At 40.0% G+C, this 25,450-nt stretch overlaps 1 protein-coding gene across 10 annotated transcripts in view; it reads left to right on the top strand.

Annotated features, from left to right (window-relative positions):
* The window catches only part of ARHGAP26 (Rho GTPase activating protein 26), a 207,111-nt gene that overhangs the window by 175,163 nt on the left and 6,498 nt on the right, over nt 1-25,450 (top strand). For 4 of the 10 annotated variants that reach the window (XM_081900796.1, XM_081900798.1, XM_081900805.1 and 1 more), the window contains 3 exons: nt 13,966-14,037; nt 15,950-16,060; nt 21,534-21,625. In XM_081900796.1, the coding sequence (XP_081756922.1) occupies nt 13,966-14,037; nt 15,950-16,060; nt 21,534-21,625 (275 nt within the window). Of the gene's footprint in view, nt 1-1,728; nt 2,019-13,965; nt 14,038-15,949; nt 16,061-21,533; nt 21,626-25,450 lie in introns of those variants that run through there. The other 6 variants (XM_081900799.1, XM_081900800.1, XM_081900801.1 and 3 more) reach the window with 3 other exon arrangements.

The raw sequence follows: 25,450 nt of genomic DNA, 5'->3' as shown, positions 1-25,450 counted from the left end.
TTCGGCAGGATTAAAACATCAACACAGGCCCCAGGTGCAACAGTGGCCTTATGCGATAGAATAAGAATTGTCAAGAAGTCCCAGGAATAGCTAAGACAATAAGCCAATGTAACTCCCTCTAGATGTTGCAGAACTACAGCTCCCATTGTTCCTGATTATTGATCAGACTAGCCAGTGCTGATGTGAAAGCAGTCCAACAACATATGGACGGCCATAAGTTCTCCATCTTGGTTTATAGTTTCTGCCAATAGCTTATGTTCTCAGGTTTCCTCTTCTAGTCCTGCCTGTCCCCCAATCCAACCTGGTTTCATTTATTGGCTCCCTTCCCTTTGGTCTTTACTTGCTTCCTTTGGTTTCTTGTTGTGGATTGCAACATCACTGTTACACTGATAAACCACTGTGTATCTTTCTTACTGCTCTATTTACCTGAATATCAAATCATTATCTCAGATTTAATATGCAGAATCAGAATGTATTGTGTTTTCCTCAAATGATTCACTTTCCTCTTCTCTTTAACAATTTTTTTACAAACTTGGGCATTATCCTTAAATCACCCCCCCCTCTCTCACACACACACACTCTCTCTCACACACAAACAAAATATTCATGCTGATTCTTCTAAAACTCTATTTAGGCCTTCGTTTTAAGGCCTTGTATTGACTACTATGATGTTTTATTCACAGGTGGCCTCGGCCTCATCTCTCAGCTTAGTCTATTGTCTTAACTCTTCCGCTCATTTATTTTTTCTTCACGCTTTAATCAGGTTACACCCTTGAAAACGTCTCATTTACTTTTTTAAAACAAATTTCATTTTTACAATTAAAGCAATTAACAATAATCCAAATGTAAAACACACATTTGGTTTCGGCTTCCCTTCTCATTCCCCATGGTTCATTTCAATATTTTCTATATTTTCACTGTCTCAGTTTTATATCCCAATAATTGTTACTGCTGAATTTACTCTATTACTTTTAACTTTTCAATGTGTTTACAATAATTTTCCAGATAGTCTAATAGGCTACATAAGAGATGTTATAGTTTGAACTGATGTGGATTTTGGAGATGTTCTATGGCCCAGAGTCAGCAATATCAGGGATTTTGGATTCAGTTGTTTTTTTTTTTTAATCTGACAAACCTAGAGGGTTCTTCGTTCTCTTTTGATATTTATCATAAGTGTAAAAAGGTAAAGGTAAAGGGACCCCAAAGTGTACTTCATGCATATTCATCAGTGAATAAATATACCTGAAGCAGTCACCACAATCGCGGGAATTTGTCTGCCTTAACCTCCTCCTATTGGCTTTGTCAAGACGCCTTGTCATTCAATTGGCTCAGATTTCTGCATTAATTGTAGATTTTTCCTAATGATCCAGAGAGAAAAATAGAACCCTTAAGTCATAAAGACATCCTGTCTCATTCTGAAAGGAGATCCCTCTGCTTAATTAACTTCATAAATTAGCTGTCGCTATAGCACCACCACTTTATCACCAGATGGAGGTAATATAATCTCTCTGATCCTTTTTGCCATTGTAATGGATCCCAACCATCAATTAACATGCCCTTGAGCCTTTCCATTTGGCAGCATTATGGTCGTGAGGAAGCTGATGTGCAGACAGAGTTGTCAAAGGAGTGCTAAGCTGTGAAATTATCAATAGCCTAAGAATTCTAGCAGGTTGCTTGTCTTTTTTTCTGGTTATGCTTTATTTTTTTCACCCATGTTCTCATATTTAGAATCCCCCCTGATCCAACTGAAGCCTTTGAAGATGTGCCTACTTCAAGCCAAACATCTGTGGAAGGTGGCAGCGTTGACAAGTGATGTTGATCAACTGCTTTTGAAGTGGACTGACTGGGAGTTATACTATGTCCATGAGAGTACCATACCCAGAAAACACACACGCAAATTAGCACACTTTACATTTTGAAGAATCGTTGATTTTATTTTTCTACATTCAAACCCCCTTCATCTCGAAAGTAGATGGAAGAGGCAGCATTTTTATTATAAATACGTGCTCTGCATCCAGTGATTTGATTCCAAGTTGATGATGGGGTTGGGGGTGCAAGGGCAATCAAAAGGTGAAATAGCATCTCTCTCATCAGTGATTTTGTTTGCTTCCCAGTTACCTATCCACATTTGTTATATACACCTTGATAGACTTTGTGATTTGGTTGGCTGTTAATATCTTTTAAGGATTTAAGTACTAAACTTGTTCATTATATTGCTAGGTAGACCTAAATTTTTGCCTCTTTTTCTTTTTTCCAAGCATTGAATGTTGTAATTTTGAGTGAAGGAGTCAAGAATATGGGAAAGAAGATACAAACATTTATCAGTTGCACAGCTAACACTCAGGAAGGTGGGCTCTTGGCTAAGGTGCAGGCATACAGAAGCACTAGTAACATAGAACTGGTGCACTGAGTGCCAGAACTAAAGGAAGAGGTGGGGAGGAGAGATAATACAAAGACAAATGTGTAGTTCTGTTTTTTGTTCTCCCTTCCAAAACTTGATCTGGTTTACACAAAAAAACTCCAGTGAAAATACTGGAACAATCACTGGTAAACCCTTCTGACAGAAGGTTGTGCCAATCTTGTTTTCAGGGTGTCCGCACATTGCTGGGGTATTTATGTTAGCTTCTGCCCAGGACATGAAAGCAGCTAGTTAAGATTACTATGGCCATAATTCTCAAGGCACTTACTCTTGAGTGCTTCCATTTATTTTCATGAAAACTTTCACAACTTTTGTAAACTACAAAGACATCTATGGGCAGCAAAGTAGCTGTTTGTAGGGTTGGGTTGTTTTTTCTTAATATTTTACTAGTTTAACAATACAGTTGTGCACATTGATGATTGTGGGTTGTATCCCAATGTTAGTCATACTCTGAGTGCATCCATTAATATTAATGGACATGACTAACTTGGGTCCATTTATTTCAGTGGGTCTGTTCTGAGTAGAACTTAGCTGGATACAGCATGGTATGTATGTCCGTTGAATGCATTGTTAAAATAATAATAAAAACTGGAAGGGCTCACAGCTCAGGGATAGATCATATGCTTTGCATGCAGAGGACTCCAGGTTAAATTTCAGTTAAGAGAATCTTGAAGAACAATCTTGGAAAATATCATCGCCTAAAATATTGAAGAGCTATTGGAGCAGACAGTAATGGATTGCTCTGAATATTTGATTACAACAGACGGCTGAGATAGAAATCTGCTTAAATAAATGGATGGACCAACAGTGAAGCCTGCCATAAGACACCTTTTTTTGTTCACATGTGGTATATTGAGCAAAGTCACCTTGCCATTCAGTCCCTTCTTCATGATACTGGTGTTTATGAATGGTTTAGTTGGTGGCTTTGTGCAGTGTGAGAAACTCAGGTTTTGTTGTTGCGTCCTGTCCCCCCAACTCTACCCACAGGTTGCTCTCAAGGGTTAGGGAATCCTCTGGAGAAGTATGAAGTATGGCGTGAACAGTTACAGTGTGTGTGAAGGGCGTGTTGTTGCTGAAGAATGCAAGATCCCACAGAAACAGGTGCTTTCTGCTGGTGAGGCCACCACCGGATACAGCCCTTAATCTTTTCTTCACTGGGGATTTTTTCCCCTGCTGCATTTTTTATGATTTTCTGTATTAATGTTATATTCTTTTATTTATGTGAGCCACCCAGATAGCAATGTTATTAGGCATATTATACAAATATAGTAAGTATAATACCTGAATCATAGGAGGCTATCTCTCCAAATAAAGTTATGCCACTTCTGCAAAGGAGCCTGTAGGAGCCCTCCTTTTTAATCAGTTTTTAATCATCCCTCTCTTGCTTTGTTGTTCTTGATGAGTGTATAGAACAGCACTCTCTCCAGGAAGTAATCAACCTTGACACTTTGCATTTTGTATGTACAGACATATTTTGCCATCTTTTTCCTTTGTAAAAAATGTGAACTTGTGTGTATATGATGTGCTGGTAAAGAACCCTCCTCTCTAGGCACAGAGTAGACTTAGAAATCAATAGCAATGTAGCCTTTGAAACCCCTCCATTTCTGAGTATGGATCTGTATATACCCCCATAATGGTGCGGAAAACTTACAAAACATATCCTCCATAAAATAAGTTATCTTTAGGAACTGCGAAAGTTCTTAATAAGCAGCATACAGTACTTGAATTAGTGTTCCACAGAGGCTGTGTTTCCTCACAAACATTTAGGACAGCATTTTGTGCTTTTTAGCAATTATGTCCCTGGCAAGTTTGTAATGTAGCTTCTTCTGGCTCAGCATGAATGCACAGAATACTTTGCCAGTTTTTCATTGTCTTAATAGCTGTTGCTGTGGGAGATGCTCTTGCTGCTTTCATTTCCCAGTTGGTGTCAGAAGGGCATCCTGAGAATGGGGAGGGCAATTTTGTTTGATTCAAAGGAAAAGCTACCCAAGAATGAGACTCTTCCTGCCTTCCTCTTCTGTCTCTGATAAGGAGCACAGGACTTTCCTGTCTAACAGAAGAAATAGAAATCACCTGTGATGCTACATTTGTTATTCTGAATGGGTTCTTAACATTTAGGCCCAAAGCAGGCCCTCCTCCTTAAGTCTAGAACAGTCCCATTCCACCATCACATTTGAGGTTTTCTTCTTCTTCTTCTTCTTCTTCTTCTTCTTCTTCTTCTTCTTCTTCTTCTTCTTCTTCTTCTTCTATTATTATTATTATTATTATTATTATTATTATTATTATTATTATTATACTACCCTTCATCAGATCTCAGGACAGTTCATAAGATAAAAATACATGCTTCCCTATTTCATGTTAATTCCAAACACCAGCAGTTTTGCTTTACTATTTTGCCATTAACCTGTACAGCTGTGGGTTACTTGTGTTACCACCTGAACTTTCTGCATTTCCTTTCCTTCTCACCTCACTGTTTACAGTCCCCATCACTATATGTATATATACACACCTTTTACTCAGGGTAGCACTTCATGCATCTGATGAAGTGGATTTTTATAGTTCGTGAAAGCCTATCTTCTAATAAATTTGTTAATCTTTAAGGTGCCATATGAAAATTTTGTTGTTTTTTGCTGCAACAGACTAACACGGCTTTATTCCTCTGGAAATCATCTCTGATTTGTTTGCTCAGGAACCATAGCCTGTGATGTACATGAGCCTGTTCTAAAGCCGTGGGATATTTTGGGCTGCTGACTCATAGTATTCCCTCTTCACAGTGTTTGCCATTTGTGAGAGATTAATGTCCTAACTCAACAAATCTAATTTTAGCTGGGTTTTTTTGTTTCCTGCTTTTGGCATCTTTGTGTCAAAAGTAATATTTCATATCTGTCTTCCCACTCTGCTTCACATAAGAAGTATCTCCTGCAACAACAGATAGGAAAAGGGGACTGGACTCCAGATGCTATATATTCCTTTTTCTTTCTTTTTATGTAGGTAAAGTAAAACTATACACCATTGTCTAAATGTAAGCAATGTGCTTTTGTCACTTCCATGGTTGGGAGAGTATTTATTCCAAATAAACAGTGTTTAATAAAAATATATCCTAAAGCCATGCTTAACTGGTCAGTTTCCTTTCACATAACAGGATACAGAACGGATGGTATAAATACAGCATTGCATTGTTAAGGTTAAGAAGGAAACATAGTATATCACACTATATTATAGTCATTTAACCAAAATTTCCAAGTCATGTTACAACTTTTTAACGCCCCTCATTTTCAGAAGTTGAAGAAATCAACACACCCTACTATCATGTTTATCAAGACAGCTCAGAGAGCAGTGTGTGTGTGTATCACATTTAGTTTGATAAGATGGTTAAGCAGCAGTTCACTAGATTGTATATTGCAAATTTATAATCCATATTAGCCTGCCATATTAGCCTGCCAAATGGTAAGGAGAATTTTACCACATAAGTGCCCCTGCTCAGGAATTAAAGGGAAAAGCGGGCTGGTCCCATTTCCCTCACAATAGATAGCCACCTTACCAAGCACATCCACTGTCCTAAATTGCCTCTCAATCAGTTCCCACCCATTCTTGTAAAAGTACACACAGTACACAATAAATTTACCAGTCTAGACTTTCATATAATTAAGTATCTGATCAACTTCAGAAGGTAGTGCTTTGCTTTAAAAATTGTGAAATGTATAGCTCTGTTGTTGCAAATGCATCTGTCACACGTTGTCTCATAAATCCTGTACAGCACATGTGTAACATAGTATTGTCCACCAGATAAGATGGTGCTGTTTGCCAAAACTTCAGACTGTCAACTTTAATAGGACTCCTAGGAGATCCCACACTAAACCTCTGTAAGTGGACTAGCATAGAGAGGGAGTTCCTGGCAAGCATGAGCTTCTCCAGTCACTGAAGTGCTGGAACAGCTCCATGTGCATAATGCTTATCCTACTTTACAGGGCTCTATAAGGATGACTGAGATAATATATGTGAAAATCCAAGGATAATGTGCTATAAATTTCTGTGTTTTTATCCTTCCTGACCAGTTTGCTTGGTTAAATCATCACAGAGAGAACTTCATTCATTGTGCTTCTTAAAATCTGATTGTCTACCTCACGTGAGTACAGGTATTCTCTGGATCAAGGTGGTATTGAAAAACAGCTGAAAAGCCTCACTTGCTGCCCATAATCCTTAGCATGGCTAGGTTTATACACTAAGCTTGGGAGTTCCCTACTGGCCTTATCTGCCCTTTGAGGTAATAATATAGGTTAAGACTCTAAACTGGGCTAGCAGGTATTTTTTTCCTCCAGGACATTCTAGAGCCAACAAATTTGTCACTTTAACTTGTCTTGCAACTGTCGTCAGGAGGAGGCCGCCTGTCTTCAAAGGCACCTCTCCCAGTAATGTACCCATTTCTGGCTTTGTGGCAGCCCCTTCCTGTTGTTGTTGTTGTATGTTGTGTAGGCCTCAGTGCAGATAGCCCCCTCCTGCAATATCTTTCCTGTCTAGGGAACAGAGAAACATATACTTCATCTTCAAAGTGAAATTAAGGTAGAAGCAGGAAGGCCATTGCGCTCTCATTTGATAATGGAAATGTCACGTTCTTTCCATTAGAGGGCAGAAATAGGCTTCTATAGCTGTGTGTGCATGCCTTACGTGCTCTCTACCTTTGGTATCTTGTGGGAAAGGATGGTGTGGCCCATAGGATACACTGAGATTAAAACAACTATGCAGTTACTCATGTCCAGGACTGCACAGAATGTGCAGGTCTCTTATTTACTTTGGACTTTTTAAAGTGCCGATGTGTTCAGCCAATGGCTATTGAAGGGTGTATGTGTGTTGGTTTTTTTAACAATTTAAAAAATCAGAATCTAATCAACAAATTTTATTATGACATCCATTTCCCCCCAGTATGTTGGGTTTTTTTAAAAAGCAAGATAATAGCCGAAGGAAATATTCTTTATAGAAACACTCCTGAAGTGTATTTCTCTGACTTTGATTCTGGTGACAATTCAAATTCACTAAAGTAGGGTTGTTTTTTAATGGAAGAGCTTTGTACTTATACCAGAGGCTGGAGAAGTGAACCATTTGGATTAGGGCTATTTGCCGTCACATCTTGCTTGTTGTGGCTTCCCTGGAGGCGTCTGGTTGAGCCACTGTGGGGAAAACAGGATGTTGTGCTACATGGACCCTTTGTCTGATCCAGCAGGGTTCTTCTTATGTTACTAAGTAAAAAGATTATTCCTGAACATAATGAGAATTTCCACTCTCAAAGGGTTCTGTTAGTATATTCACTCAATATGCTTCAACACTGTCACAGTTAATCTAATTTGACTTTGGTCAGTCACTGTCCCAGAAAACACAGTTATCTGTTTATATATATGTTCTCTACTTCTCATAAATTGCACAATCAGGTTTGTTTTCTATATATAAAAAACAAACCTAAAAACAATTAAGTACTATATTTTAATAACTGCACCTGTGTATCCAAACCTACCCTAATAAATGTGCTGACTTTCATTTCTCCTGGAATATGAAATTAGCAAAGTATTCAGGCGAATGGGGTCACAGATGCATTGGTACATTGGTACATATGAAAAAGGAAAGGAATAGAATACGGGACAATAGCCAGGAATCACCCAGACCAGTCACAGCAAGCCCTTGTGCTTTTTCAGTGACAATGTTGAAGCACAAACGGTGACACAAAACCAGAGGCATGCAGTGCAGACTTGCACTCTTTGTCATTTCCACATCAGCGGCAGATCAAAGCTGAGGTAGACATAGTCATAATCTGAAAGAGTTAACTTGCACATGAATTCCTGAGGACTTGTTTACACATCATGTTTCTACAGGATTACGTGTACTTCTAGGAAGAACACACATAGGTTGGTTCATTCTTCAAAGTAAAGAGGTTGCAGACTTTGCATTTTTAAGTAATGTTTCTTATTCTTATTCACGGATGAGAATGTGCCTTAGTATTGCAAGACAACGACCTTATCGGTGCAGTGAATCTGTGACTCATAACTTCCCCAAAGTGTATGTGCCCACCTGTTTTCTTTTGGTGGAATCAAGGACACAGTTCCTCCCACAAGCTATTTGGGTGCTGGTGTTCTAGCCAAGGGTGGTCCACTCCACCTAACTATAATTCAGATGGGGATGCCCATTCTACAATCATCCTACAGCTCATGGAGACTAAGGAACATTGCTGGCATGGCATTCATACTCTCACACTTTGGCGTCATTCTTTCACATTATAACACTTCTTTTTTTAATGGTCGGGGCAACATATATTAAAAAGCACTTGTTATTTCTGCCTTCTGCAAAAGACTTCATTCCTTCCCTGAGTTATCTGGCATCATGTGCAGAGGACTTGCCGTAGGAGAGGGTTCTTCCTCTCCAGACACTTGTATAGCTTTGTGTGTCCTCTGCAGCCCCACCCACCCTCCTGACCTTCTCTCAAACACTCTATGTACGTGAGAGAACTCAGGGGGAGAGGATCTTGTTTCATTTCCCTTCTGCAGGAAGCAGAAGCAGTGTGATTCTCATGCATTGATCTGCTAATCATAAAACCAGTAGCCCTGTGTTCCCTGCAGTTTACAAATAACGGGCACCCTGGCAAGAGGATTTGTGAAACCCTGTCCTTGTAGTTAAGCAGCTCAATACACAACGTGAAGCACGGGCAAACTTGCTATGTAGATGTGTCTCTAACCTGCTGCTAATTATGACTGTCTCATGCATACACATCACAAAGCAAAGGATCCTGGGCAGGAGTCAATGTCTCATTTTGTTGGAGGGAATTGTTATTTTTTTCCACTTTGCTCACTTCTTATAAATATACACTGCTACAGTTGTAGATTGTTCTGTGAGGCAACAGTTTAGAAATAAATGAGCTCTACTTGGTTTTAACTAAGACTGAGCTTAAATGGCCTCATCTTCAAAGCCTTATCTTTAGGCCACAAAGACTCCCCATCCCATAAACCGCAGTTACATTTAGATATAATTTCTATACCGATTTATATTTTTGGAAATATCTCTATGCAGACTGCAGCAGATCTTAAGGCGTCATAAACACAGCATTATAAAATATCAAAACGTTGCAAATGAAAATCAAATTTGCAAAATTCAGTCAAGATCCACATTTAAAGCCGTATAATTAGCAATGAAACAATATCCTTTTGAACATCAAAAAACTTTACCGGTAAAAATAAAGCAAAAAAATGCAATAAAAGTTCCATGTTAAAATATAATCTGCAGCTGAACAAAACTACTGAGGCAGAAGCTGTTGACAACAAGGCCATGCTTCCTCCCCGCCCCCATGCATACACTCAAACACAGAGACTTTTCTCCCTGATGCTTGGTGTTCAGGTGGTGGTGCTGTGGTGCCAATTTAGAGAGAAAGTCTTGCAGTCCATTTAGCTTCTGCTGTGTGTATTCCTGTAGCAACTAGATTTGGCTTTTTCCTTACGCAACTGTGAACAAAGCTAATTCAGAATGAGGAACATGTATTTGGACTAGGGGTGGCCCTCACTCTGTGTTAGCTTTGTTTTCCTTTTGTATTGCTGTCATATCGCTAAATCTTTCTGGTTGTGGTTAACTTATTTGTTCAAACAACAGTAGCAGTATATTGGGACTGTGAAGACTTTCTGTAAGAAACAAAAGAGGTAGACATTTGGGGAAATATTTTTGCCACCCCTTCATATTAAGTGTTTGTGGAAATTCAGTGCAGTGTTTATCTCCCCCCCCCCCCCACACACACACACTACCTTTTGTCTACATTATATTTTTTATAAAACAAATATTAATGCTGCCTAGAATAAACCCAGACAGTTGCAGCCAAAAAAACAAAAACAAAACTCACAACAACTGACCTCCATTAAAAACTGTTCTAATCTGGTCAAGAATGTTGTCTTTGTGCCAAATTATGATGTTGATTCTTATGATGGGGATATTTTCCCACAAGAAAATTGGAATGAAGCCACCAGCTCCTTATACACGACCCACTGTGGGTTTTCTTGTCTTTTCTTTTTTTGGACTCCAATGTAGGACACATGAATCTGATGTAAAATTGGGAACAATGGCAACACATTGGCTTCCAGTTCTTAAGAAATGCAAGCAAAATGATGCCTGGGCAGTTGGGAGTGAAGCAATGTCATTACTTACATTGCAAGTATTTTGTAGAAAACTATGGACAAAATTTTGGCTTCATTTGAAGCTCTTGGGAAATCTGTCTTTGAATTTTACTCCCAAGTGTTGCCAAATTTGGGGGGAATGGGTTTCCAGTGCAAGTAAATAAACTTTGCAGCCACCTTTGGGAGACCACATGGATGAATCTGGGGCTGTACTGAATTATATCTTTTAATGTTTATAATTACTGGGCTTTTTGGGGAGGTGGGGCATGGTATAAATTAAATCATACATTTGCTTAAGAGACAGTACATCTGATTGGATGTAGCCACACATTACTGAAAAGGTCATCAGCATATCTAGCATTTGTTTTCTAGCATTTTGTGCTCCGTGCTCAATAACCATTTTGTTTCTTCTTTGTTTGTGCAGTCATTAGGCTCATTTGCCCACACTGCCATTCAATTCAGTTGGATCCCCTTGGATTGTGTTTACAAGCACTCCTGAAGTGATCACACCATTAAGGTCATCATAGCCACTCCGATTAAATGGCAGCTTGTCACAAATGAGGCCGATGCCTGTGAGGACAAAACAAGAGGAGGGAAATTGCACTGAAAAAGAAAACAGCAATGAAAAAATGTAGAATAGTTGGGTATTGAGGATTTTTACAGTCAAAAAGCCAACATGCAGTGAAGGTAAGTAGGCTTGACCTAGACATATCTGCAACTATCTTCCTAAGAATTAGGCTTCCCAATCAGATTTGGTTCTCAATGAATGGCTTGTCATCAACTGGCACACCTAGTGAGTGCTTGTGGTGATGTGGAGATACGTTGGAGACTCGTTTTCTTAGAAATCTGGTACATGTGTCCTGCTTAACATCTGGATGCAATTTTAGTTACCGTAGAGTAAGAAGCAGCCCTTACTGTGACTAAATGAGAATTCCAGCATTGGTTTGGTTGCTGATCTTCATGTACAGAAGGAAAGTTGGATGAATGGTAATGTGTGAATGTGTGGGTGTGCTCTGTGTATACAGAAAGTTGCATTATTCCCTCAACGTAATAATGATTCTGTACAGTAGAAAAATCCAAGGGTTTGAAAAGGGGGGAAAGATCTTAATTATATCCTTTAACCATAACATGTTTCTAAGTAACTGTATATTTTCCTGAGATAAGAATTTTGTCGGTTAAACATTATTCAGAATTAAATAGCTAAGCTTTCTGTGCATATTTACATACTGCTTTCACAGTGATGTATTTGAATACAGGCCAAACCAAAAGCTGTGATAAGCAAAAGACTGCAGTTTCTGGCCTCTGTTAACAGGGATGTGCAATATTTGTAAATTTCTGTTTGAGTCATTTGTGTTTTTTTAAATAAACTTGCTTAAATTTATTATCAGCTGGTGACAATAATCAACTGGAAGTGCACCTTAAATTATTGCTTTAATATGTGCTTTGCAGTGCTGACTTCTCATAAACTTAACTTCCTGGTAGCTTTCTCAACACAGCCGGCTAGAACTACTAGAAGGTTAACTCTGATCTAATGCCTTTGTGTCATTTGGGAGGGGAAAACACTTCCTCCATCTTCACACTATGGCACATATCTTCCTTGCAAACCTGTAGTGAAACTTAGGTTTTCGACTAGCCTTCACCAACTTTGTGCCCTCCAGGGATTGGGACTAAGTACTCAATTTTACCTAACAAACAGCCATGCTGCCTGAGGATGATGGGAGTTGTAGGCCAATGGCACTTGTAGGGCCATAGGTTCCCATTCCTGCTGCACTTGAATATCCATATGGAAAATGCACAAACTGTTTTGTGGAAAAAGACCTTCCAGCTCAAACACCTATGAACTGATACCATGATCACTGCCTGGAGCTGATGAGAGGGCTCTAGGTTGGGGAAGTGTATGTGTCAACCGGTGATTTGGAGTGCTAGCTTCCCCAAATTTGGTAAAAAAAGGTTTCTAATTGCCCAGGTCAGATTATTTGGTAGATCTTCAACAGCACAACAGCATGCTTTTTTTTTTGCCTCCTTTCCCAACTCTTTTTCCCCCTGTTAGAGCTCTAGGATTATAAACCACAAGTATGTAGCAACACTGTAAAATTATCTGAATTCAGTACAGTGCACAATCTCTGTCTTCAGTTCTAACAGTGAAAGAAAATACTGTGTTCTCTTCCTTGTAGAAGCTTAATCACTCTACCAGTATGTGCTGTAAACCAATCCCACATTATGTGAGTAAAATCAAAGAGCTTAAATAATACTGATAACTAAAGACCTCAAGATATTATGCTGGTGCCTGATTTGCTGTCAATAAAGCAAAGATATTTTCAAGAAGCAACAAAACATCTCTTGTATGTTGGAAGGCCACTAGCCTAAGGAGTAAATATATTTTTCTTATTCATATTCACTTCTCCATGCACCAGGAGAAGGGCTAGCTACATGCATTGGTAGAGCACAGGCTTCACATGCAGATCTAATCCCCAGCATTGCCAGGTCAGGCTGGAGAAAACCACTGTGAAGAAACGCTGGAAAGCTTCTGACACTCCATGCTGTTCTCGGCGGGCTAATGATCTGACTTGGTGTTAGACAGCTCTCCATTTTCCCATGTTCAGCACCGGTTAACACCTGATTCTCTTTGAGAATTTCTGCAATTAATTTCAGAATGAGGCATATACAGTTCCTTCCATTTCGTGTTACTTTTTTCGCCTTTGCAAGAAAACAACACCCATGAGTAATTCTGTCCAGAAAAGCAAGACCAGTTTCATAGTTCCATTCAACTCCAAGTAAGGAGAATCTTCATACAAATCTTGTCAAAATGGACTGACTGGAAAAAAGCTGTTTATGCAGCTCCAGTAATAGAAGACCATTCAGTATACAGTGGTGCCCCGCAAGACGAACGCCTCGCAAGACGAAAAACCCGCTAGACGAAAGGGTTTTCCGTTTTGGAGGTGCTTCGTAAAACGAATTCCCCTATGGGGTTGCTTTGCAAGACGAAAAAAATCTTGCATCCCCCTGCGGGTTTTTTTCGCTTTTTTCACCCTTTTCTTAAGCCGCTAAGCCGCTTATCAGCTGTTCCGCTGATAAGCCGCTTAACAGCTGATCGCTGGAAGCCGCTTGACAGCTGTAGCGCTAATCCGCTAAGCTGTCAATGGGCTTGCTTCGCAAGACGAAAAAACCGCTATACGAAGAGCCTCACGGAACGGATTAATTTCGTCTTGCGAGGCACCACTGTACTTTCTCATATATATATGTGTGTATATATATATACATACACACACACACTCACTGAAAAGAAATATACATAGGGCATGCAGAATGGATGGTACAGTGTGTGTGTGTGTGTGTGTGTGTGTGTGTGAAAGATAACATTTCTGAGCATTTTTTTTTTACCTTTTATTTATTCCCTTTTATTTAAAGGAAAAATGTTCCCTACTTTCACCTTTCACAAACTTTTCACACATCTCTTCATCCTGAAAAGGTGGAAGCCAGGTTTGTCTTTTTCTGGCATGATGTTTCTAATTGATCTGTTTATCCATGTGTCCCTCAGCAGGGAATTTGCAAGGCCCATATACAAGCTACAATTTAACTGGTGTGTGGTGTGTTATTGTACATAATTGTCCCCTGTGTATGGTTTACCTGCAAGGAAAAAAGATAGCACAAATGAGTAGCAGCAGCAGGAAGCCATATTAAGATCATACTGAGCATGTGCAGCAGTCTTTACGAAATTCTGAAATCCAAATTGAATGAATGACAAGAAACTAACCCATTGGTGCTGCTCTTCAACCAGAACCAGGTATTCAAACCCAACCCCTCCAAAAGTGGGGTAATATGTTTGAGGGAAGAGGACTTCAAACATTTCTTCACAACATTCTAGCCATTAGTGACAAGCAGTCTTAGTTACTTGGATGTTACCCATATTATCCTCAACTGCAAACTGATGGTGCTGTAGTAGATTAGTCCTTATTGGAACCTCCTAAACTAGGTTTCTAGTGGTAATTATAATTATAATTATAATACCCCGCCCATCTGACTAGGTTGCCCCAGCCACTCTGGGCAGCTCCCAACAAAACATAGTGAGACATCAAACATTAAAAGGTGCTGCCTTCGGACATTTTCTAAAAGTCAGGTAGTTATTTATCTCCTTGATGTCTGATGGGATAGCATTCCACAGGGTGGGTGCCACTACCGAGAAGGCTCTCTGCCTGGTTCCCTGTAACCTCACTTCTCGCAGTGAGGGAACCACCAGAAGGCCCTCAGCGCTGGACCTCAGCGTCCGGGCAGAATGATGGAGGTGGAGACGCTCCTTCAGATATACTGGCCGAGGCTGTTTAGGCTTTAAAGGTCAGCACCAACACTTTGAATTGTGCTCAGAAAAGTACTGGGAGCCAAAAAAGATCCTTTAGGGCCGGTGGTAGAGAAATTTGCTGAGCTGTGTACTGAAGTGATAATTGTATTTAGAAATTGTACTCAAGTATGTGCCTCTTTTCTTCTATATGAGAAGCCCACTATCCTATCTAAACTGGATAATCAAAGACGACAGTGTACTACTGCTGGTTGCCAGGAGGGAGAGAGGGAGGACCAAAGTAGCAGGCAGCTTGGGATGGTGTGGGTACAGCAGTGGGATACAGTATCAAGTGATCTTGACACCGCGCCTGCGCCGTGCCCAGCTCCCTGCTGCCTTGCTCCCCCTTCTCTCAGTAACTGGCAGCAGTGCATAGCTTTGGGAAGCAAGGTCAGCAACACAGGCCTGTTCATTGCTACTGACAGAGGGCATGTTAAATGTACTTTGTATTAACACCATCTCAGTGGAAATTCAGTTTTTGATTTCTACCTGATTTACTGTGGGGCAGGGTGGTGGGTTTTGTTGTTGTCTTGTCTTACTGGCATTCCATTTGGAGTGGAAGAGGCACTTCTTCCTTGCCATCCTTTTAACAGCGTGCTCACTTGGCTTTCCAGCATGCTCATTTACTCCTAAATGTAAACAGGGTATCATTTTTCACGATGCACACACATAGCACCAGAACGAACGGAAATAAAAGTTGTGGGCGTTAGTAGTTTGGAAATGTTGTTAGTTGTTTGGAAATATGAAAATGTAAGCAGCTGTGTGCAGTGAAGTGGCCTCTGTAGTTTGGAATGCTATTACTGAATGAGGCAAAGAGCCAAGTTTGCCAGCCAGGTAATGACAAACCAGGTGTAATGGGGAGGCCTGGCTGTGTGCACACATGTGTTTGCATGTGGATAAACAAACCTCCAGTCTTGTAGCAATTTTCCGGAGTTCCCAACATTTCCATTTTGTAGTTTCCTCTGATGCTACGAAAATTTCCCAAGCACCTTAAGTGTGTGTATCTGTCTGTGTTGTGGTTTCCTGTGTCTTGATGAGTTATCCGGTTCTGTCTTGCAGCCCTCAGAATCCAAGTCCAACGTCACCCCTTTCACCGTCCTGGCCTATGTTCTCCGCACCATCCAGCCCTATGCCCACCTCCTCTACGTCCAGCGACTCATCCCCCATCAGGTCTGTTGCAGGTTTGAGGGTTTTGTTTTGCTCAATTAAGTTGCCACTGCTGCTATCATATTTTACGTTTACAAGCTTCTTTTTCCCTGCGTTGCTTCCTCACTGTGGCCCAGCTTGTTTTAGTTACCAGAGTGTCACAATCCCTCAGCTGCCGTCAGGCATCAGGAAAGGAAACTTTGAAACATTCCATGACCTCCAGAGGAGTGATTGGTTGAGTGATCTAAGCACTGTCTACCTTAGCTTTCTTCTTATCCCAGCTTTGGAGAATCCCCTTCAGTTGTGTTTGACTTTGTTTTATATTTGCCAAATTGCTGGACTTGCTTGATACTCACTAAAACCATCTCTGCAGTAGGTAAGCTTTCATTTCCATTCCCCAAATGTGAATAGTTTCAGATAAAAATGCATTATATCTTTTTTAAGCCTGACATTTAACTACAGTCCAGTTTTCCTTTTTTCAGATTCAGTTGTGTCCGTGAGAATAGAGGGTTTTTGAGGCAGTGAGGTTGTGACGTTTATGAGAATTGGAACATTTAATATGGGTGAATATATACTGACCATTTACAGACATTCAAAAACTGTTTGACCTCTTAAAATTCAGGCCTATTCAGCCAAAGAGATGGATATAGTTGCAAAAGACTAATAGTATTACAGTCTTCATTGATTTCCAAGAGTGGTCCTATACATGTCTCCTGAGTTCTGTGGGACTTACTCCCAGGTAAGTAAGTACAGAATGGTAGCCACAAATGTTTGCCCAGCATTGGTTCCCAGGACTTGGGCTATCTTTACTTGAGATGGTGTCCTCTTCTCATTTACAAGCTAACCTTACATTTCAACAACAGTTGGGTACCCCATGCTAGAAACATTGTTTACTAACAATTTTTGCTGGCTGTAGTTTTCTAGCAGTTTTAATTCAGCAATAAACTCGAGGAGGATTGCTCAAGTGTATAAAATGCACAGAAAAAGTATCCCACCCCCAGTTTTAAAAAATTGCGCAAAACAGTCCAGAGGAAGGGAGTCCCAAGTTGAAAATGAACTTCCTTGGGCCCTGATCCACTTTGGGGGAGAACTGCAGAAAATGCAAGAGCAGTCACAAGGACAAACTCAGCTAATGTATGGTCTCCATGATGGCCAGATGTGTGCCTTGATTAAGACGCCTGCATCCATGCATTAGTTTACTCTGCACTGCTAGGAGCATTTCCCCCTTTTTCAATTCAATACAAGCAAGCACCACTTCTGGAGCTGCCTTACTGATTCTTACATGAAAGGTGAGATGAACCACCGAATGAACACATGTGAAAGTGACATAGAGCAGAAGTGTACAAATCCATCCAACCCTATATTGATTAGCTTCCACTCAACAAGTTGAGCCCAAAGTGGGAAGTGCTTCCTTTGATCTTAGTACGTTTGATTCTTTGGGCTTGTTTGTATATTATATTCAAAATACATTTTGTTATATAGCTTTCTTACCTTACATTGACAATAACTGGAGATTAAACCGCTTTACTAAGTGGCATAGTGTAGGGCTCATGATCATGAAGTTACACTGGACAGAAAACAGTTTTCTTTACAAGTAACCATGGCAGGATGCTCTGTGACAGCGATGGAAATCCACATACAATGTGCATTCACATGTCTGCTACCTGTGTAAAAGTTATTACAGTAGTTGCTTGTGATGTTGTAATGTGTGTCCAGGATTCATCCTGAAACCTGATTTCAGTATCTGCTCTTCTGAGAATGTGCAGGATGTAATTGACTACTAAGCAACCACAGATATCTCTTTGGATCAGGGACAGAACTTCTGGGCGGCCTTGGCGCCTGGTATCGGTCAAAGGAAATTCATTGCTGTATGTAACCTTGAAATGGCAACACCCATCCTTACTCTGGAACACAAATGATGAAGACCTCTGCATTCCTTCAGATGTTTGCTAAGCAGTGAAGTTAACACGATGTCTTAAAATTCTTCAGGGTTAACCTTGAGTAAGAGTTCTATGCAATCAGCTAATAACCTTGTTCTTTTTCCTTATCTCTCTCTCTCACTATCTATCTCTCTCACTCGCTCACTTGCATGCTTTTTACAGGGATGCATGGTAGACATTATAGTTTATTAACAGGGCACAGAAAAGACACGTGCATTCTGGCCAGGGTATGGTAATTTTAACTGGAAGCCAAGCCTTATATCTGCAAATGTAAATCCCCCTACAAGGTGGCTATGTCACATTTTAGTTTTGATACAAGGCTGCATCTAGTGTAACATAATCAGAATTGCTGTCATTATGAGTCTGGGGTGTGTGCGCACACAAGGGAATCTCTCACTCTTCCCATAAACTGTACAAGGTCACATGGGCAAAACTCGACTGAGTGCTTTTCTGGCCATGTGCCATGCTCAGAGGCAGAAATTAAAAAAGAAGAAGAAGAAGCCTGATCAGAAAGATCTAGGGCTCAGTAATGCCCTTGGTAATCCAGGCTGGGCTATGAAGGGCACTGCAGCACGAAAGGGAGGGCATTGCAGCACCATACACTAAGATAACAGCAAAGAAAAGAAACCAGGAAAAGAAATGGACCAGGCAGTGGCAATTTATTGTTCAAAGCTGTTCTTGTAACTGTATTAATTACCAATTAATGCACTGTTTTCCCCTGTGCACCCCGCCCTGCCGGCTTTGCTTGCCATCTCCCTAAACTGTGTTTAATGTCTCTGTGGAGTTCCCCTTCTCATTTGTTTTCATTCCTGCGGGTGTTCTACAAATCCAGACAAACCGCTTGACCCAACATGTTGGTTTCATGGAGCACATAAGCCATAATTGGTCTTTGTGACTCAAGTAAAATGTTGTATTCTGAACATTTTTGGGGAGGGACCCTTCATGGAAGACTCTTGAATGCAAGGTTCGTATTAATTAATTTCCACACACAAACATATTGCAATGGAAATGTTTTCAGGTGTTATGTTTTCCCATTATTCGTTGAATCCATCTGAATGCTAAATACTGATTTTGATTACCATATTCCTGTTAATGTGGTCTTCACACAGGAATCCTAAATTGAATGTTCTGTGTAAGACTTTTGTTGTTGCCGAGGTGTGGTGGGTAAGATTCCATTGGAGAATTTGTGGGATGAGGAAAAAATTCTAAATAAGTGTGTCTTGTTCCTGGTTTCAAAGCTTTGAACAGGAAACAAGGGGGAAGCCTGCAATTGTCACCATCTCTTTACATAACTAGATGTTTTTCTTGGAAATGTTTTTAGTAAAGTCCCTCCTTTTGAAATTGCCTCCTTGTGAATTTTATACCCAGTTTTGAGGCACTGAATGATTTGGTCCTAGTCATTAAGTAGTGCTGGGTGGGTTAGTCTTCCATTCATTAGGTTTGGATTTACAGACTTTGTAACAGTCGCTGGACATGTTCAATATGTAGCTTTCTGTTCCTAACATTCATTCACACTAATATATTTTTACTCTGCTGTTATGTCATGTGCTTGAGTGATTGTGTGCATTAAAACATCAGTTTTTATATCTAATCAAAGGGAAGCTGCAGCAGTTGAATTTAAGGCTCTTAACCATCTTGATAATGTTTACAAAGATAAAGTATCACTAATTAGTGCCAGAAAAGGACTAGGGTTTTTTCATAGTTTAATCTCAATTTAGACAAGAACCAAACAGGATGTGTTGTTAACATACACTTCTTTTTTTAACATCCACTAGTGGTGATAATTATTGTGATCACAGCAGGGAAAGAGGGAGAATTTAACCATATTCTCAGATGACAATCTCGCCTGAAATACATTATTTGCATTAGAAGGAGATCCCCCACTGGCCTTCCTTCTAGTTGAAACACTTGATAGATTATTAGATGGAGGTTCTGCTTAACTAGAGTTAATATGCAATAATTGTTGGTTGCTTTAACAAACTTCCGTTGAAGATCTCCTGATCTGGATTGGAATGAAATTTCTCTACCATTTTCTAACATTAATTATGCTGCTGGCCAGGTGATCTGGTTTTCCCCTTTATGCATTTGTCAGCAAAGGATGTTCAAAGACCGTAAAGGCGCTCAAATTTAACAACTGTGCTTTTTGCTAATGGGGGGGAAAATGCTGTGTTAATGCATTCAGTCAGGCATATGGCTAATCTGCAAGGAGGAAAAAAATAAACCAATGGAAAGGAATTGTGTGTATCCAAATTCCAGAACAAAACGTTTTTCATTGGAAAATGGGGGGAGAGTAAAGTATGGGACATTTCTCAATCCAAGAAAAACTAATAAAATCAATCCATAATAATAATGATGATGATGATGATGCCTCTGAGCTCTCTGGTGAGTTACATTACTTGCTGTTTAGCAGTCCAATTGTCCTTTAAAATGCAGATTAATCATACTGGTGAATGCCCTCTAAGCAAAAGGGCATTTAATGCTTTGGGTTTTAAGGTCTCTCTAAAATGACTGAGAAAACAGGGCCTAGAAGCCTCTTCTTGAAAGGTGTCACCTTCTGCTAGCTCCCAGTTACAGTTAGGAAGCTGCCATAGCTCTACCAACCAGAGTGTCTCATCTAGGCGCCATCACTTTCACTCAAGCTTTTTTGACTGGGTGAAATCCAAGAACTGTCACAGCAGCAACAGTTGACTCCTGCAGGACCAGGAGCTTTGTTGGGGAAAATGTGTCTCATTCTCCCACTCTTCCCCTGAGGGAAAGAGATCACTCATGGGGCAGCATGTCCAGGGCTTAAACTAGCAGCTGCCACTCCAGATTGATGATGCTTTATTTCTCAAGCCTCTGTAACATGTGCGTAGGCAGGACTGTGGTTTGTGGCATGGAGGTTCCACTGCAGGTAAATCACTATAGGAAAGGCTTCTTCGGGGTTGGAAATTTGCATTGTACTGTTCAAGCAGATGGAGTCTTGGAACTGAGCTAGAGAAAAAAATTACCAACAAATCCTCAGTTCAAATGATTTACAATGCCAGGGAAAGATTGCTAGCAGAGTTTGGTTACGTCAGCCTCAACCAGGAGCCAGGCCTCTGGATTATGTTTCTTATCAGAAACTCTCTCCCTCACAAAGTTTTTCCAGCTGACTCTTTAGAGTTGATTCCTTTTCTCTGCCTCTAATTTTTTTTTTTAATTGCCCATCACTCCCTGACATAGTATTGCTCATTCCATTGGGCAACCATGGGCTTCCCTTGGTCACAAATGCAGCAGTTAATGTTGAAAATCCAAAATAACGAAACTTGGTTTTGGAGAAGAAATGTTACCCCACTCTCTCTCTCTCTCATCCTCTAAATATGCTTGGTGTTATCTTGAATATTATTCCTTTTATCTTTCCCTTGACCTGTGTTTCATCTTTTCCTCCACATTTTGCCATCTGGCAGTTTTGATCCACGTTTCAAGGATTTTTCAGGAGAAAATACTTTAGAAATACTCAAGACTGCATACACACACGAAAAGAAAACATGTGCAAACCTTCCTGCGTGCTGATTCTTTTGTTATTATTTTTGCAGTTCTCCATTCCGCAGAGCCAGAGCACTCTATGCTTGCAAAGCAGAGCACGACTCAGAACTCTCCTTCACTGCAGGCACCATATTTGATAATGGTGAGTATCCATGTGTGGCCAGTCCTACATAATACAAAGAAGAGTGAATGGTGATTTCTCAAGAGAGAAGGCTTGTGTTTCCCACTGAGTAATCTTAAGACTTCATCCTGTTACAAATGGGGATACAGACTACATCTTTCTGCCCATCTGATGTTTACTAATTGGGAACATATGGGCTAAAAACTATATGTTGCACACCAGTTTGTGCATCTTTGGGGTTGCAAGGGTAAATACTCAATTGAACCCAAGGAGGAGAGAGAGCTGCTGGCATAGGGCAATTATGGTGGGAAAATGGGGAATAATGAGCAGGGGAAAACATGGCTAATTTTGTGGATGTTGAAATTTGTAAAGCTCTAGTCAACTACATAAATATTTGGCTGTATTTCTAACTGCAGGTTGTCAGTTCAGTTAATACTGAAGAGATTTCAGTTGGATTGATAATAATATACCAGAGATACCAGCCTAGTTCATTCAACATGGGTAGGTTAGCAGTGTCATCTTTTTCCATACCTGCTAATGGATCAGTTGGTGAGGAGTAAAAGACTTACTGAAAATTACCAAATGGCTGGTGGACAAACCAGGTGTAGCTGTAGGTTTGAGGACAGAGACTCTTAACAGGTTTAAGTGAGAAAGAGTGCCAAGTTTAGGAGCTGGGAGAGAAGAAGTGGCCATAATTTACCATTTTTGCAAAAACAAAAGATACTGAAGAAGAGAATGAATCTATTTATAAGACTGCAAGCTTCAGATAGAATTCTTGGAACTCTCTGCTGATTAGTAGCCTGCTCTCCCCTGGCTCTTAGGCATACAGAAAAGCAGAACAAATAGAGAAAGGCTGTTTATATTGAACAAACACTGGTTGCTAGATAAAAATCAGCTGGGCCACACTGAGAGACAACTTGCATAATATTCACTAGATTCAAATAAGTTGTTGTGTGCACGGAATGAGGTCCACTCAGCGCAGTGGGACTTCCCCCCTCTTCTGCCCCCACGCCTCCTAAATATGCTGTGAAAAGTTGGGGGGGGACCCAGAACAGGTTGGGGGATGAGAAGAGAAGTGAGTCTTGTTGTGCAAATGGATCTCATTCCATGCCTAGTTACCTCACTTAGGACTATGTTGCAGTCGACCTCCTGAATGTAGCAAAATGCATTTTATAATTGCCGCATTAAGAGCAAACACTTTTAAAATAGTTTTTAACAAGACAAATATCATGTCAAATGAAGCACGTTTTTTTATTTGCCATACTTTTTCAACTTGGAGCTATAATCTTGTGTGAGAGTTAGCAAGTCAAGCTAGCTATGTTAGTCTGCTTCTCATTAATCAAACTGAGCGTATGTAGCAAAAGAGAGAGCCCCACCTCTTCTGCATACCCTGAACCTCTGCTATCTTTGACAAGACACAGCATAAGCTCTAAGAGAATCCCATCTCTGGCCAGGAGAAAAGCAGCCAATTTTTCACATTTCACAGTGGGAACAGTGGTTCGTTATTTCATGATCTTTGTTTCATTTGCTCTTATCTTATCTTATCTTATCTTATCTCTTATCTTATCAAATCACCATGCATAGGAGTACCTTTCCCTCCCTAGGTTTAATAATAATAATAATAATAATAATAATAATAATAATAATAATAGCTACATTGGCATGTAGAAAGACAATTTGCCAACTACAGAGTTGATTAACTTAGATCTCTAATTTCTGTAAAAGTTTTTAACCCTATCACACCAATGAAGTATTTGTAAACCTCCTTATGTTTTTAATGCAGTGAAAGGTGCAACAGAATTTCCTTCCATTCTTTCAGTTCAGTTTTATTTATTTATTTAAGCCTGCCATATGATCACAGCAAAGATGGGCAAACTATTCAGTGTTGCTTCCTACATTTAAATAACTCAGTAGGGGGTTGTATACTTTATACTGTATGGCGGCTTATAAATGTAAGCATTGAGGGCCTTTCCGCACTTACCATTTATAGATGATGGGTCCGTCATTGCCCCCCACCCCATTTTTGGCATGCTGACAAACAAAAAGTTCATTTTTCAGCTAGTATAACGTACCAAACAAATGTTGTTGGTTTTTTTTCCATTTGTGTGGCATCCCAGTTTCTGAGTAGGACGGGTTGGAGGTAGTTTGAGAGACATCGGGATCATGCCACATCCCTCCAACGAATGCTGATTTCAGGGGAAAGATATGGCAGATAGAGATGGTGGTACTGTCCATGGCAGCAACCATTAGCTGCAGGGGGAAAAATCATCATAATTGTAAGGTTTGCCATAGCTCAGGCAAACACGTAGTTCTTCTTCTAATCTTCTCTACTCCAACAAGAGTAGAATCCCAGAATACTGGGTATTAAATCCCCCCCCCAAAAAAGCCATAAAAGGTAGGTCTCCATATGCATACTCATAACTCCAACATTTACTGACTGGAGGAATATGAGGGTAAGTAGGTGATGTGACTACTATAGCCACAGAACTTTTCTCAATTCAGGCACAAGCAACCATTACTGTAGAAAGGAAGCAGGACTTCACTGCACTAGCAGATGGTTACAACAGAATATCACACAATATAATTTCATAGCCACTTGTTTCGATACCATAGACCAAGTGTAGCTCAATCAACAGAGCATGAAACTCTACATCTCAGGGTCATGGGTTTGAGCCCTCCATTGTGCAAAAGAATTCTGCATTGCAGGGGGGGGGGTTGATGAAATTACCCTCATGCTCCCTTCCAACTCTACGACGATTATTCTATGATGCACCAGTTTTTCATTGCCATAAGCTCCAGAATGAGCATTAATTCTTGTATCCCTGAAAAACTGCCTCTTTTGCAGGATTCGGCCAGAACAGTATAAAGCATTGGCAACAAGTTCCTCCTTCCCTTTAAATCATTTACACGATCTCTCTAAATGTTTCTCTGCCTTCCTTGGTTTAACTGCAAAATTTCATCTGCCTCTCTTGCCATCTTCCTTAGAAGCTGAAGTTTTCTGCCTGTGATGGGGCACATTAAAGCTAAATACTGTTTAAGAAAACAAAAAAAATCCTTACATGTTGAGAATACTAACAAGGATTATACAGATGACCTTCTCCTATACAGTATCCTGTTCTGATCTAAATATAATAATGGAACGATGTGGAAATCAATTGAAAGGATAATAAAAAACCAATTGCATTAATCATTTTAATACAAACATGTAAATTTGACTAAGGATATAAGAAGAGACTGTCTGGAGAGAAAAACTGTAGAATGCAGAATTAGCCTACAAATATAAAATATACACAAAAATGAGGTAAATCACTTACATTCCACGGGGTATAAATGAAATTAGAAATGTAACAAAAGATGGAGAGTCAAGTAGCTGCTCAAGAATTGTCTTTAACAAAATAAAAAGAAGAAGGACAGGGCAGTTCAATAAGGACTATGCAGATATCACACGGGAGGAGAAAATTTTAGCAATTATGGCAATGCAATGAAAGATGCCTTTTTTCCCTAGGGTAACATTCACATGTATTAGTGCCCAGGGCTTGAAAGTTAACCCCAGGCCTGAAATAGATTCGGATTGATTGATTTAGGATGCAGTTTATCCAGGAATAATCCCATTGACCTGAATTGGGATTTACTTATGTGTAGACATGCATAGGATTGTTTAGCTAATATCAGTACATACAGTTTTCCTGTTGACACCCCTAGAAATTTAGCCATGTGTATAAGACAGAACCAGCACAAATGAGCCCATATCATTTACTGATGTCTTTTGAGGTGTCACATAACTTCCTTAATGCTAATATTTTAAAAACTTTCCCTAAGATACGCATACTGTTTCCTCTTAAAAAG

The sequence above is a fragment of the Podarcis melisellensis genome (assembly GCF_964234715.1).
Source record: "Podarcis melisellensis genome assembly, chromosome: 2".
NCBI classification, from domain to species: Eukaryota; Metazoa; Chordata; class Lepidosauria; order Squamata; family Lacertidae; genus Podarcis; species Podarcis melisellensis.
Note: the sequence above shows the minus strand (reverse complement) of the source record. Positions and strands in the feature narration are given on the sequence as shown.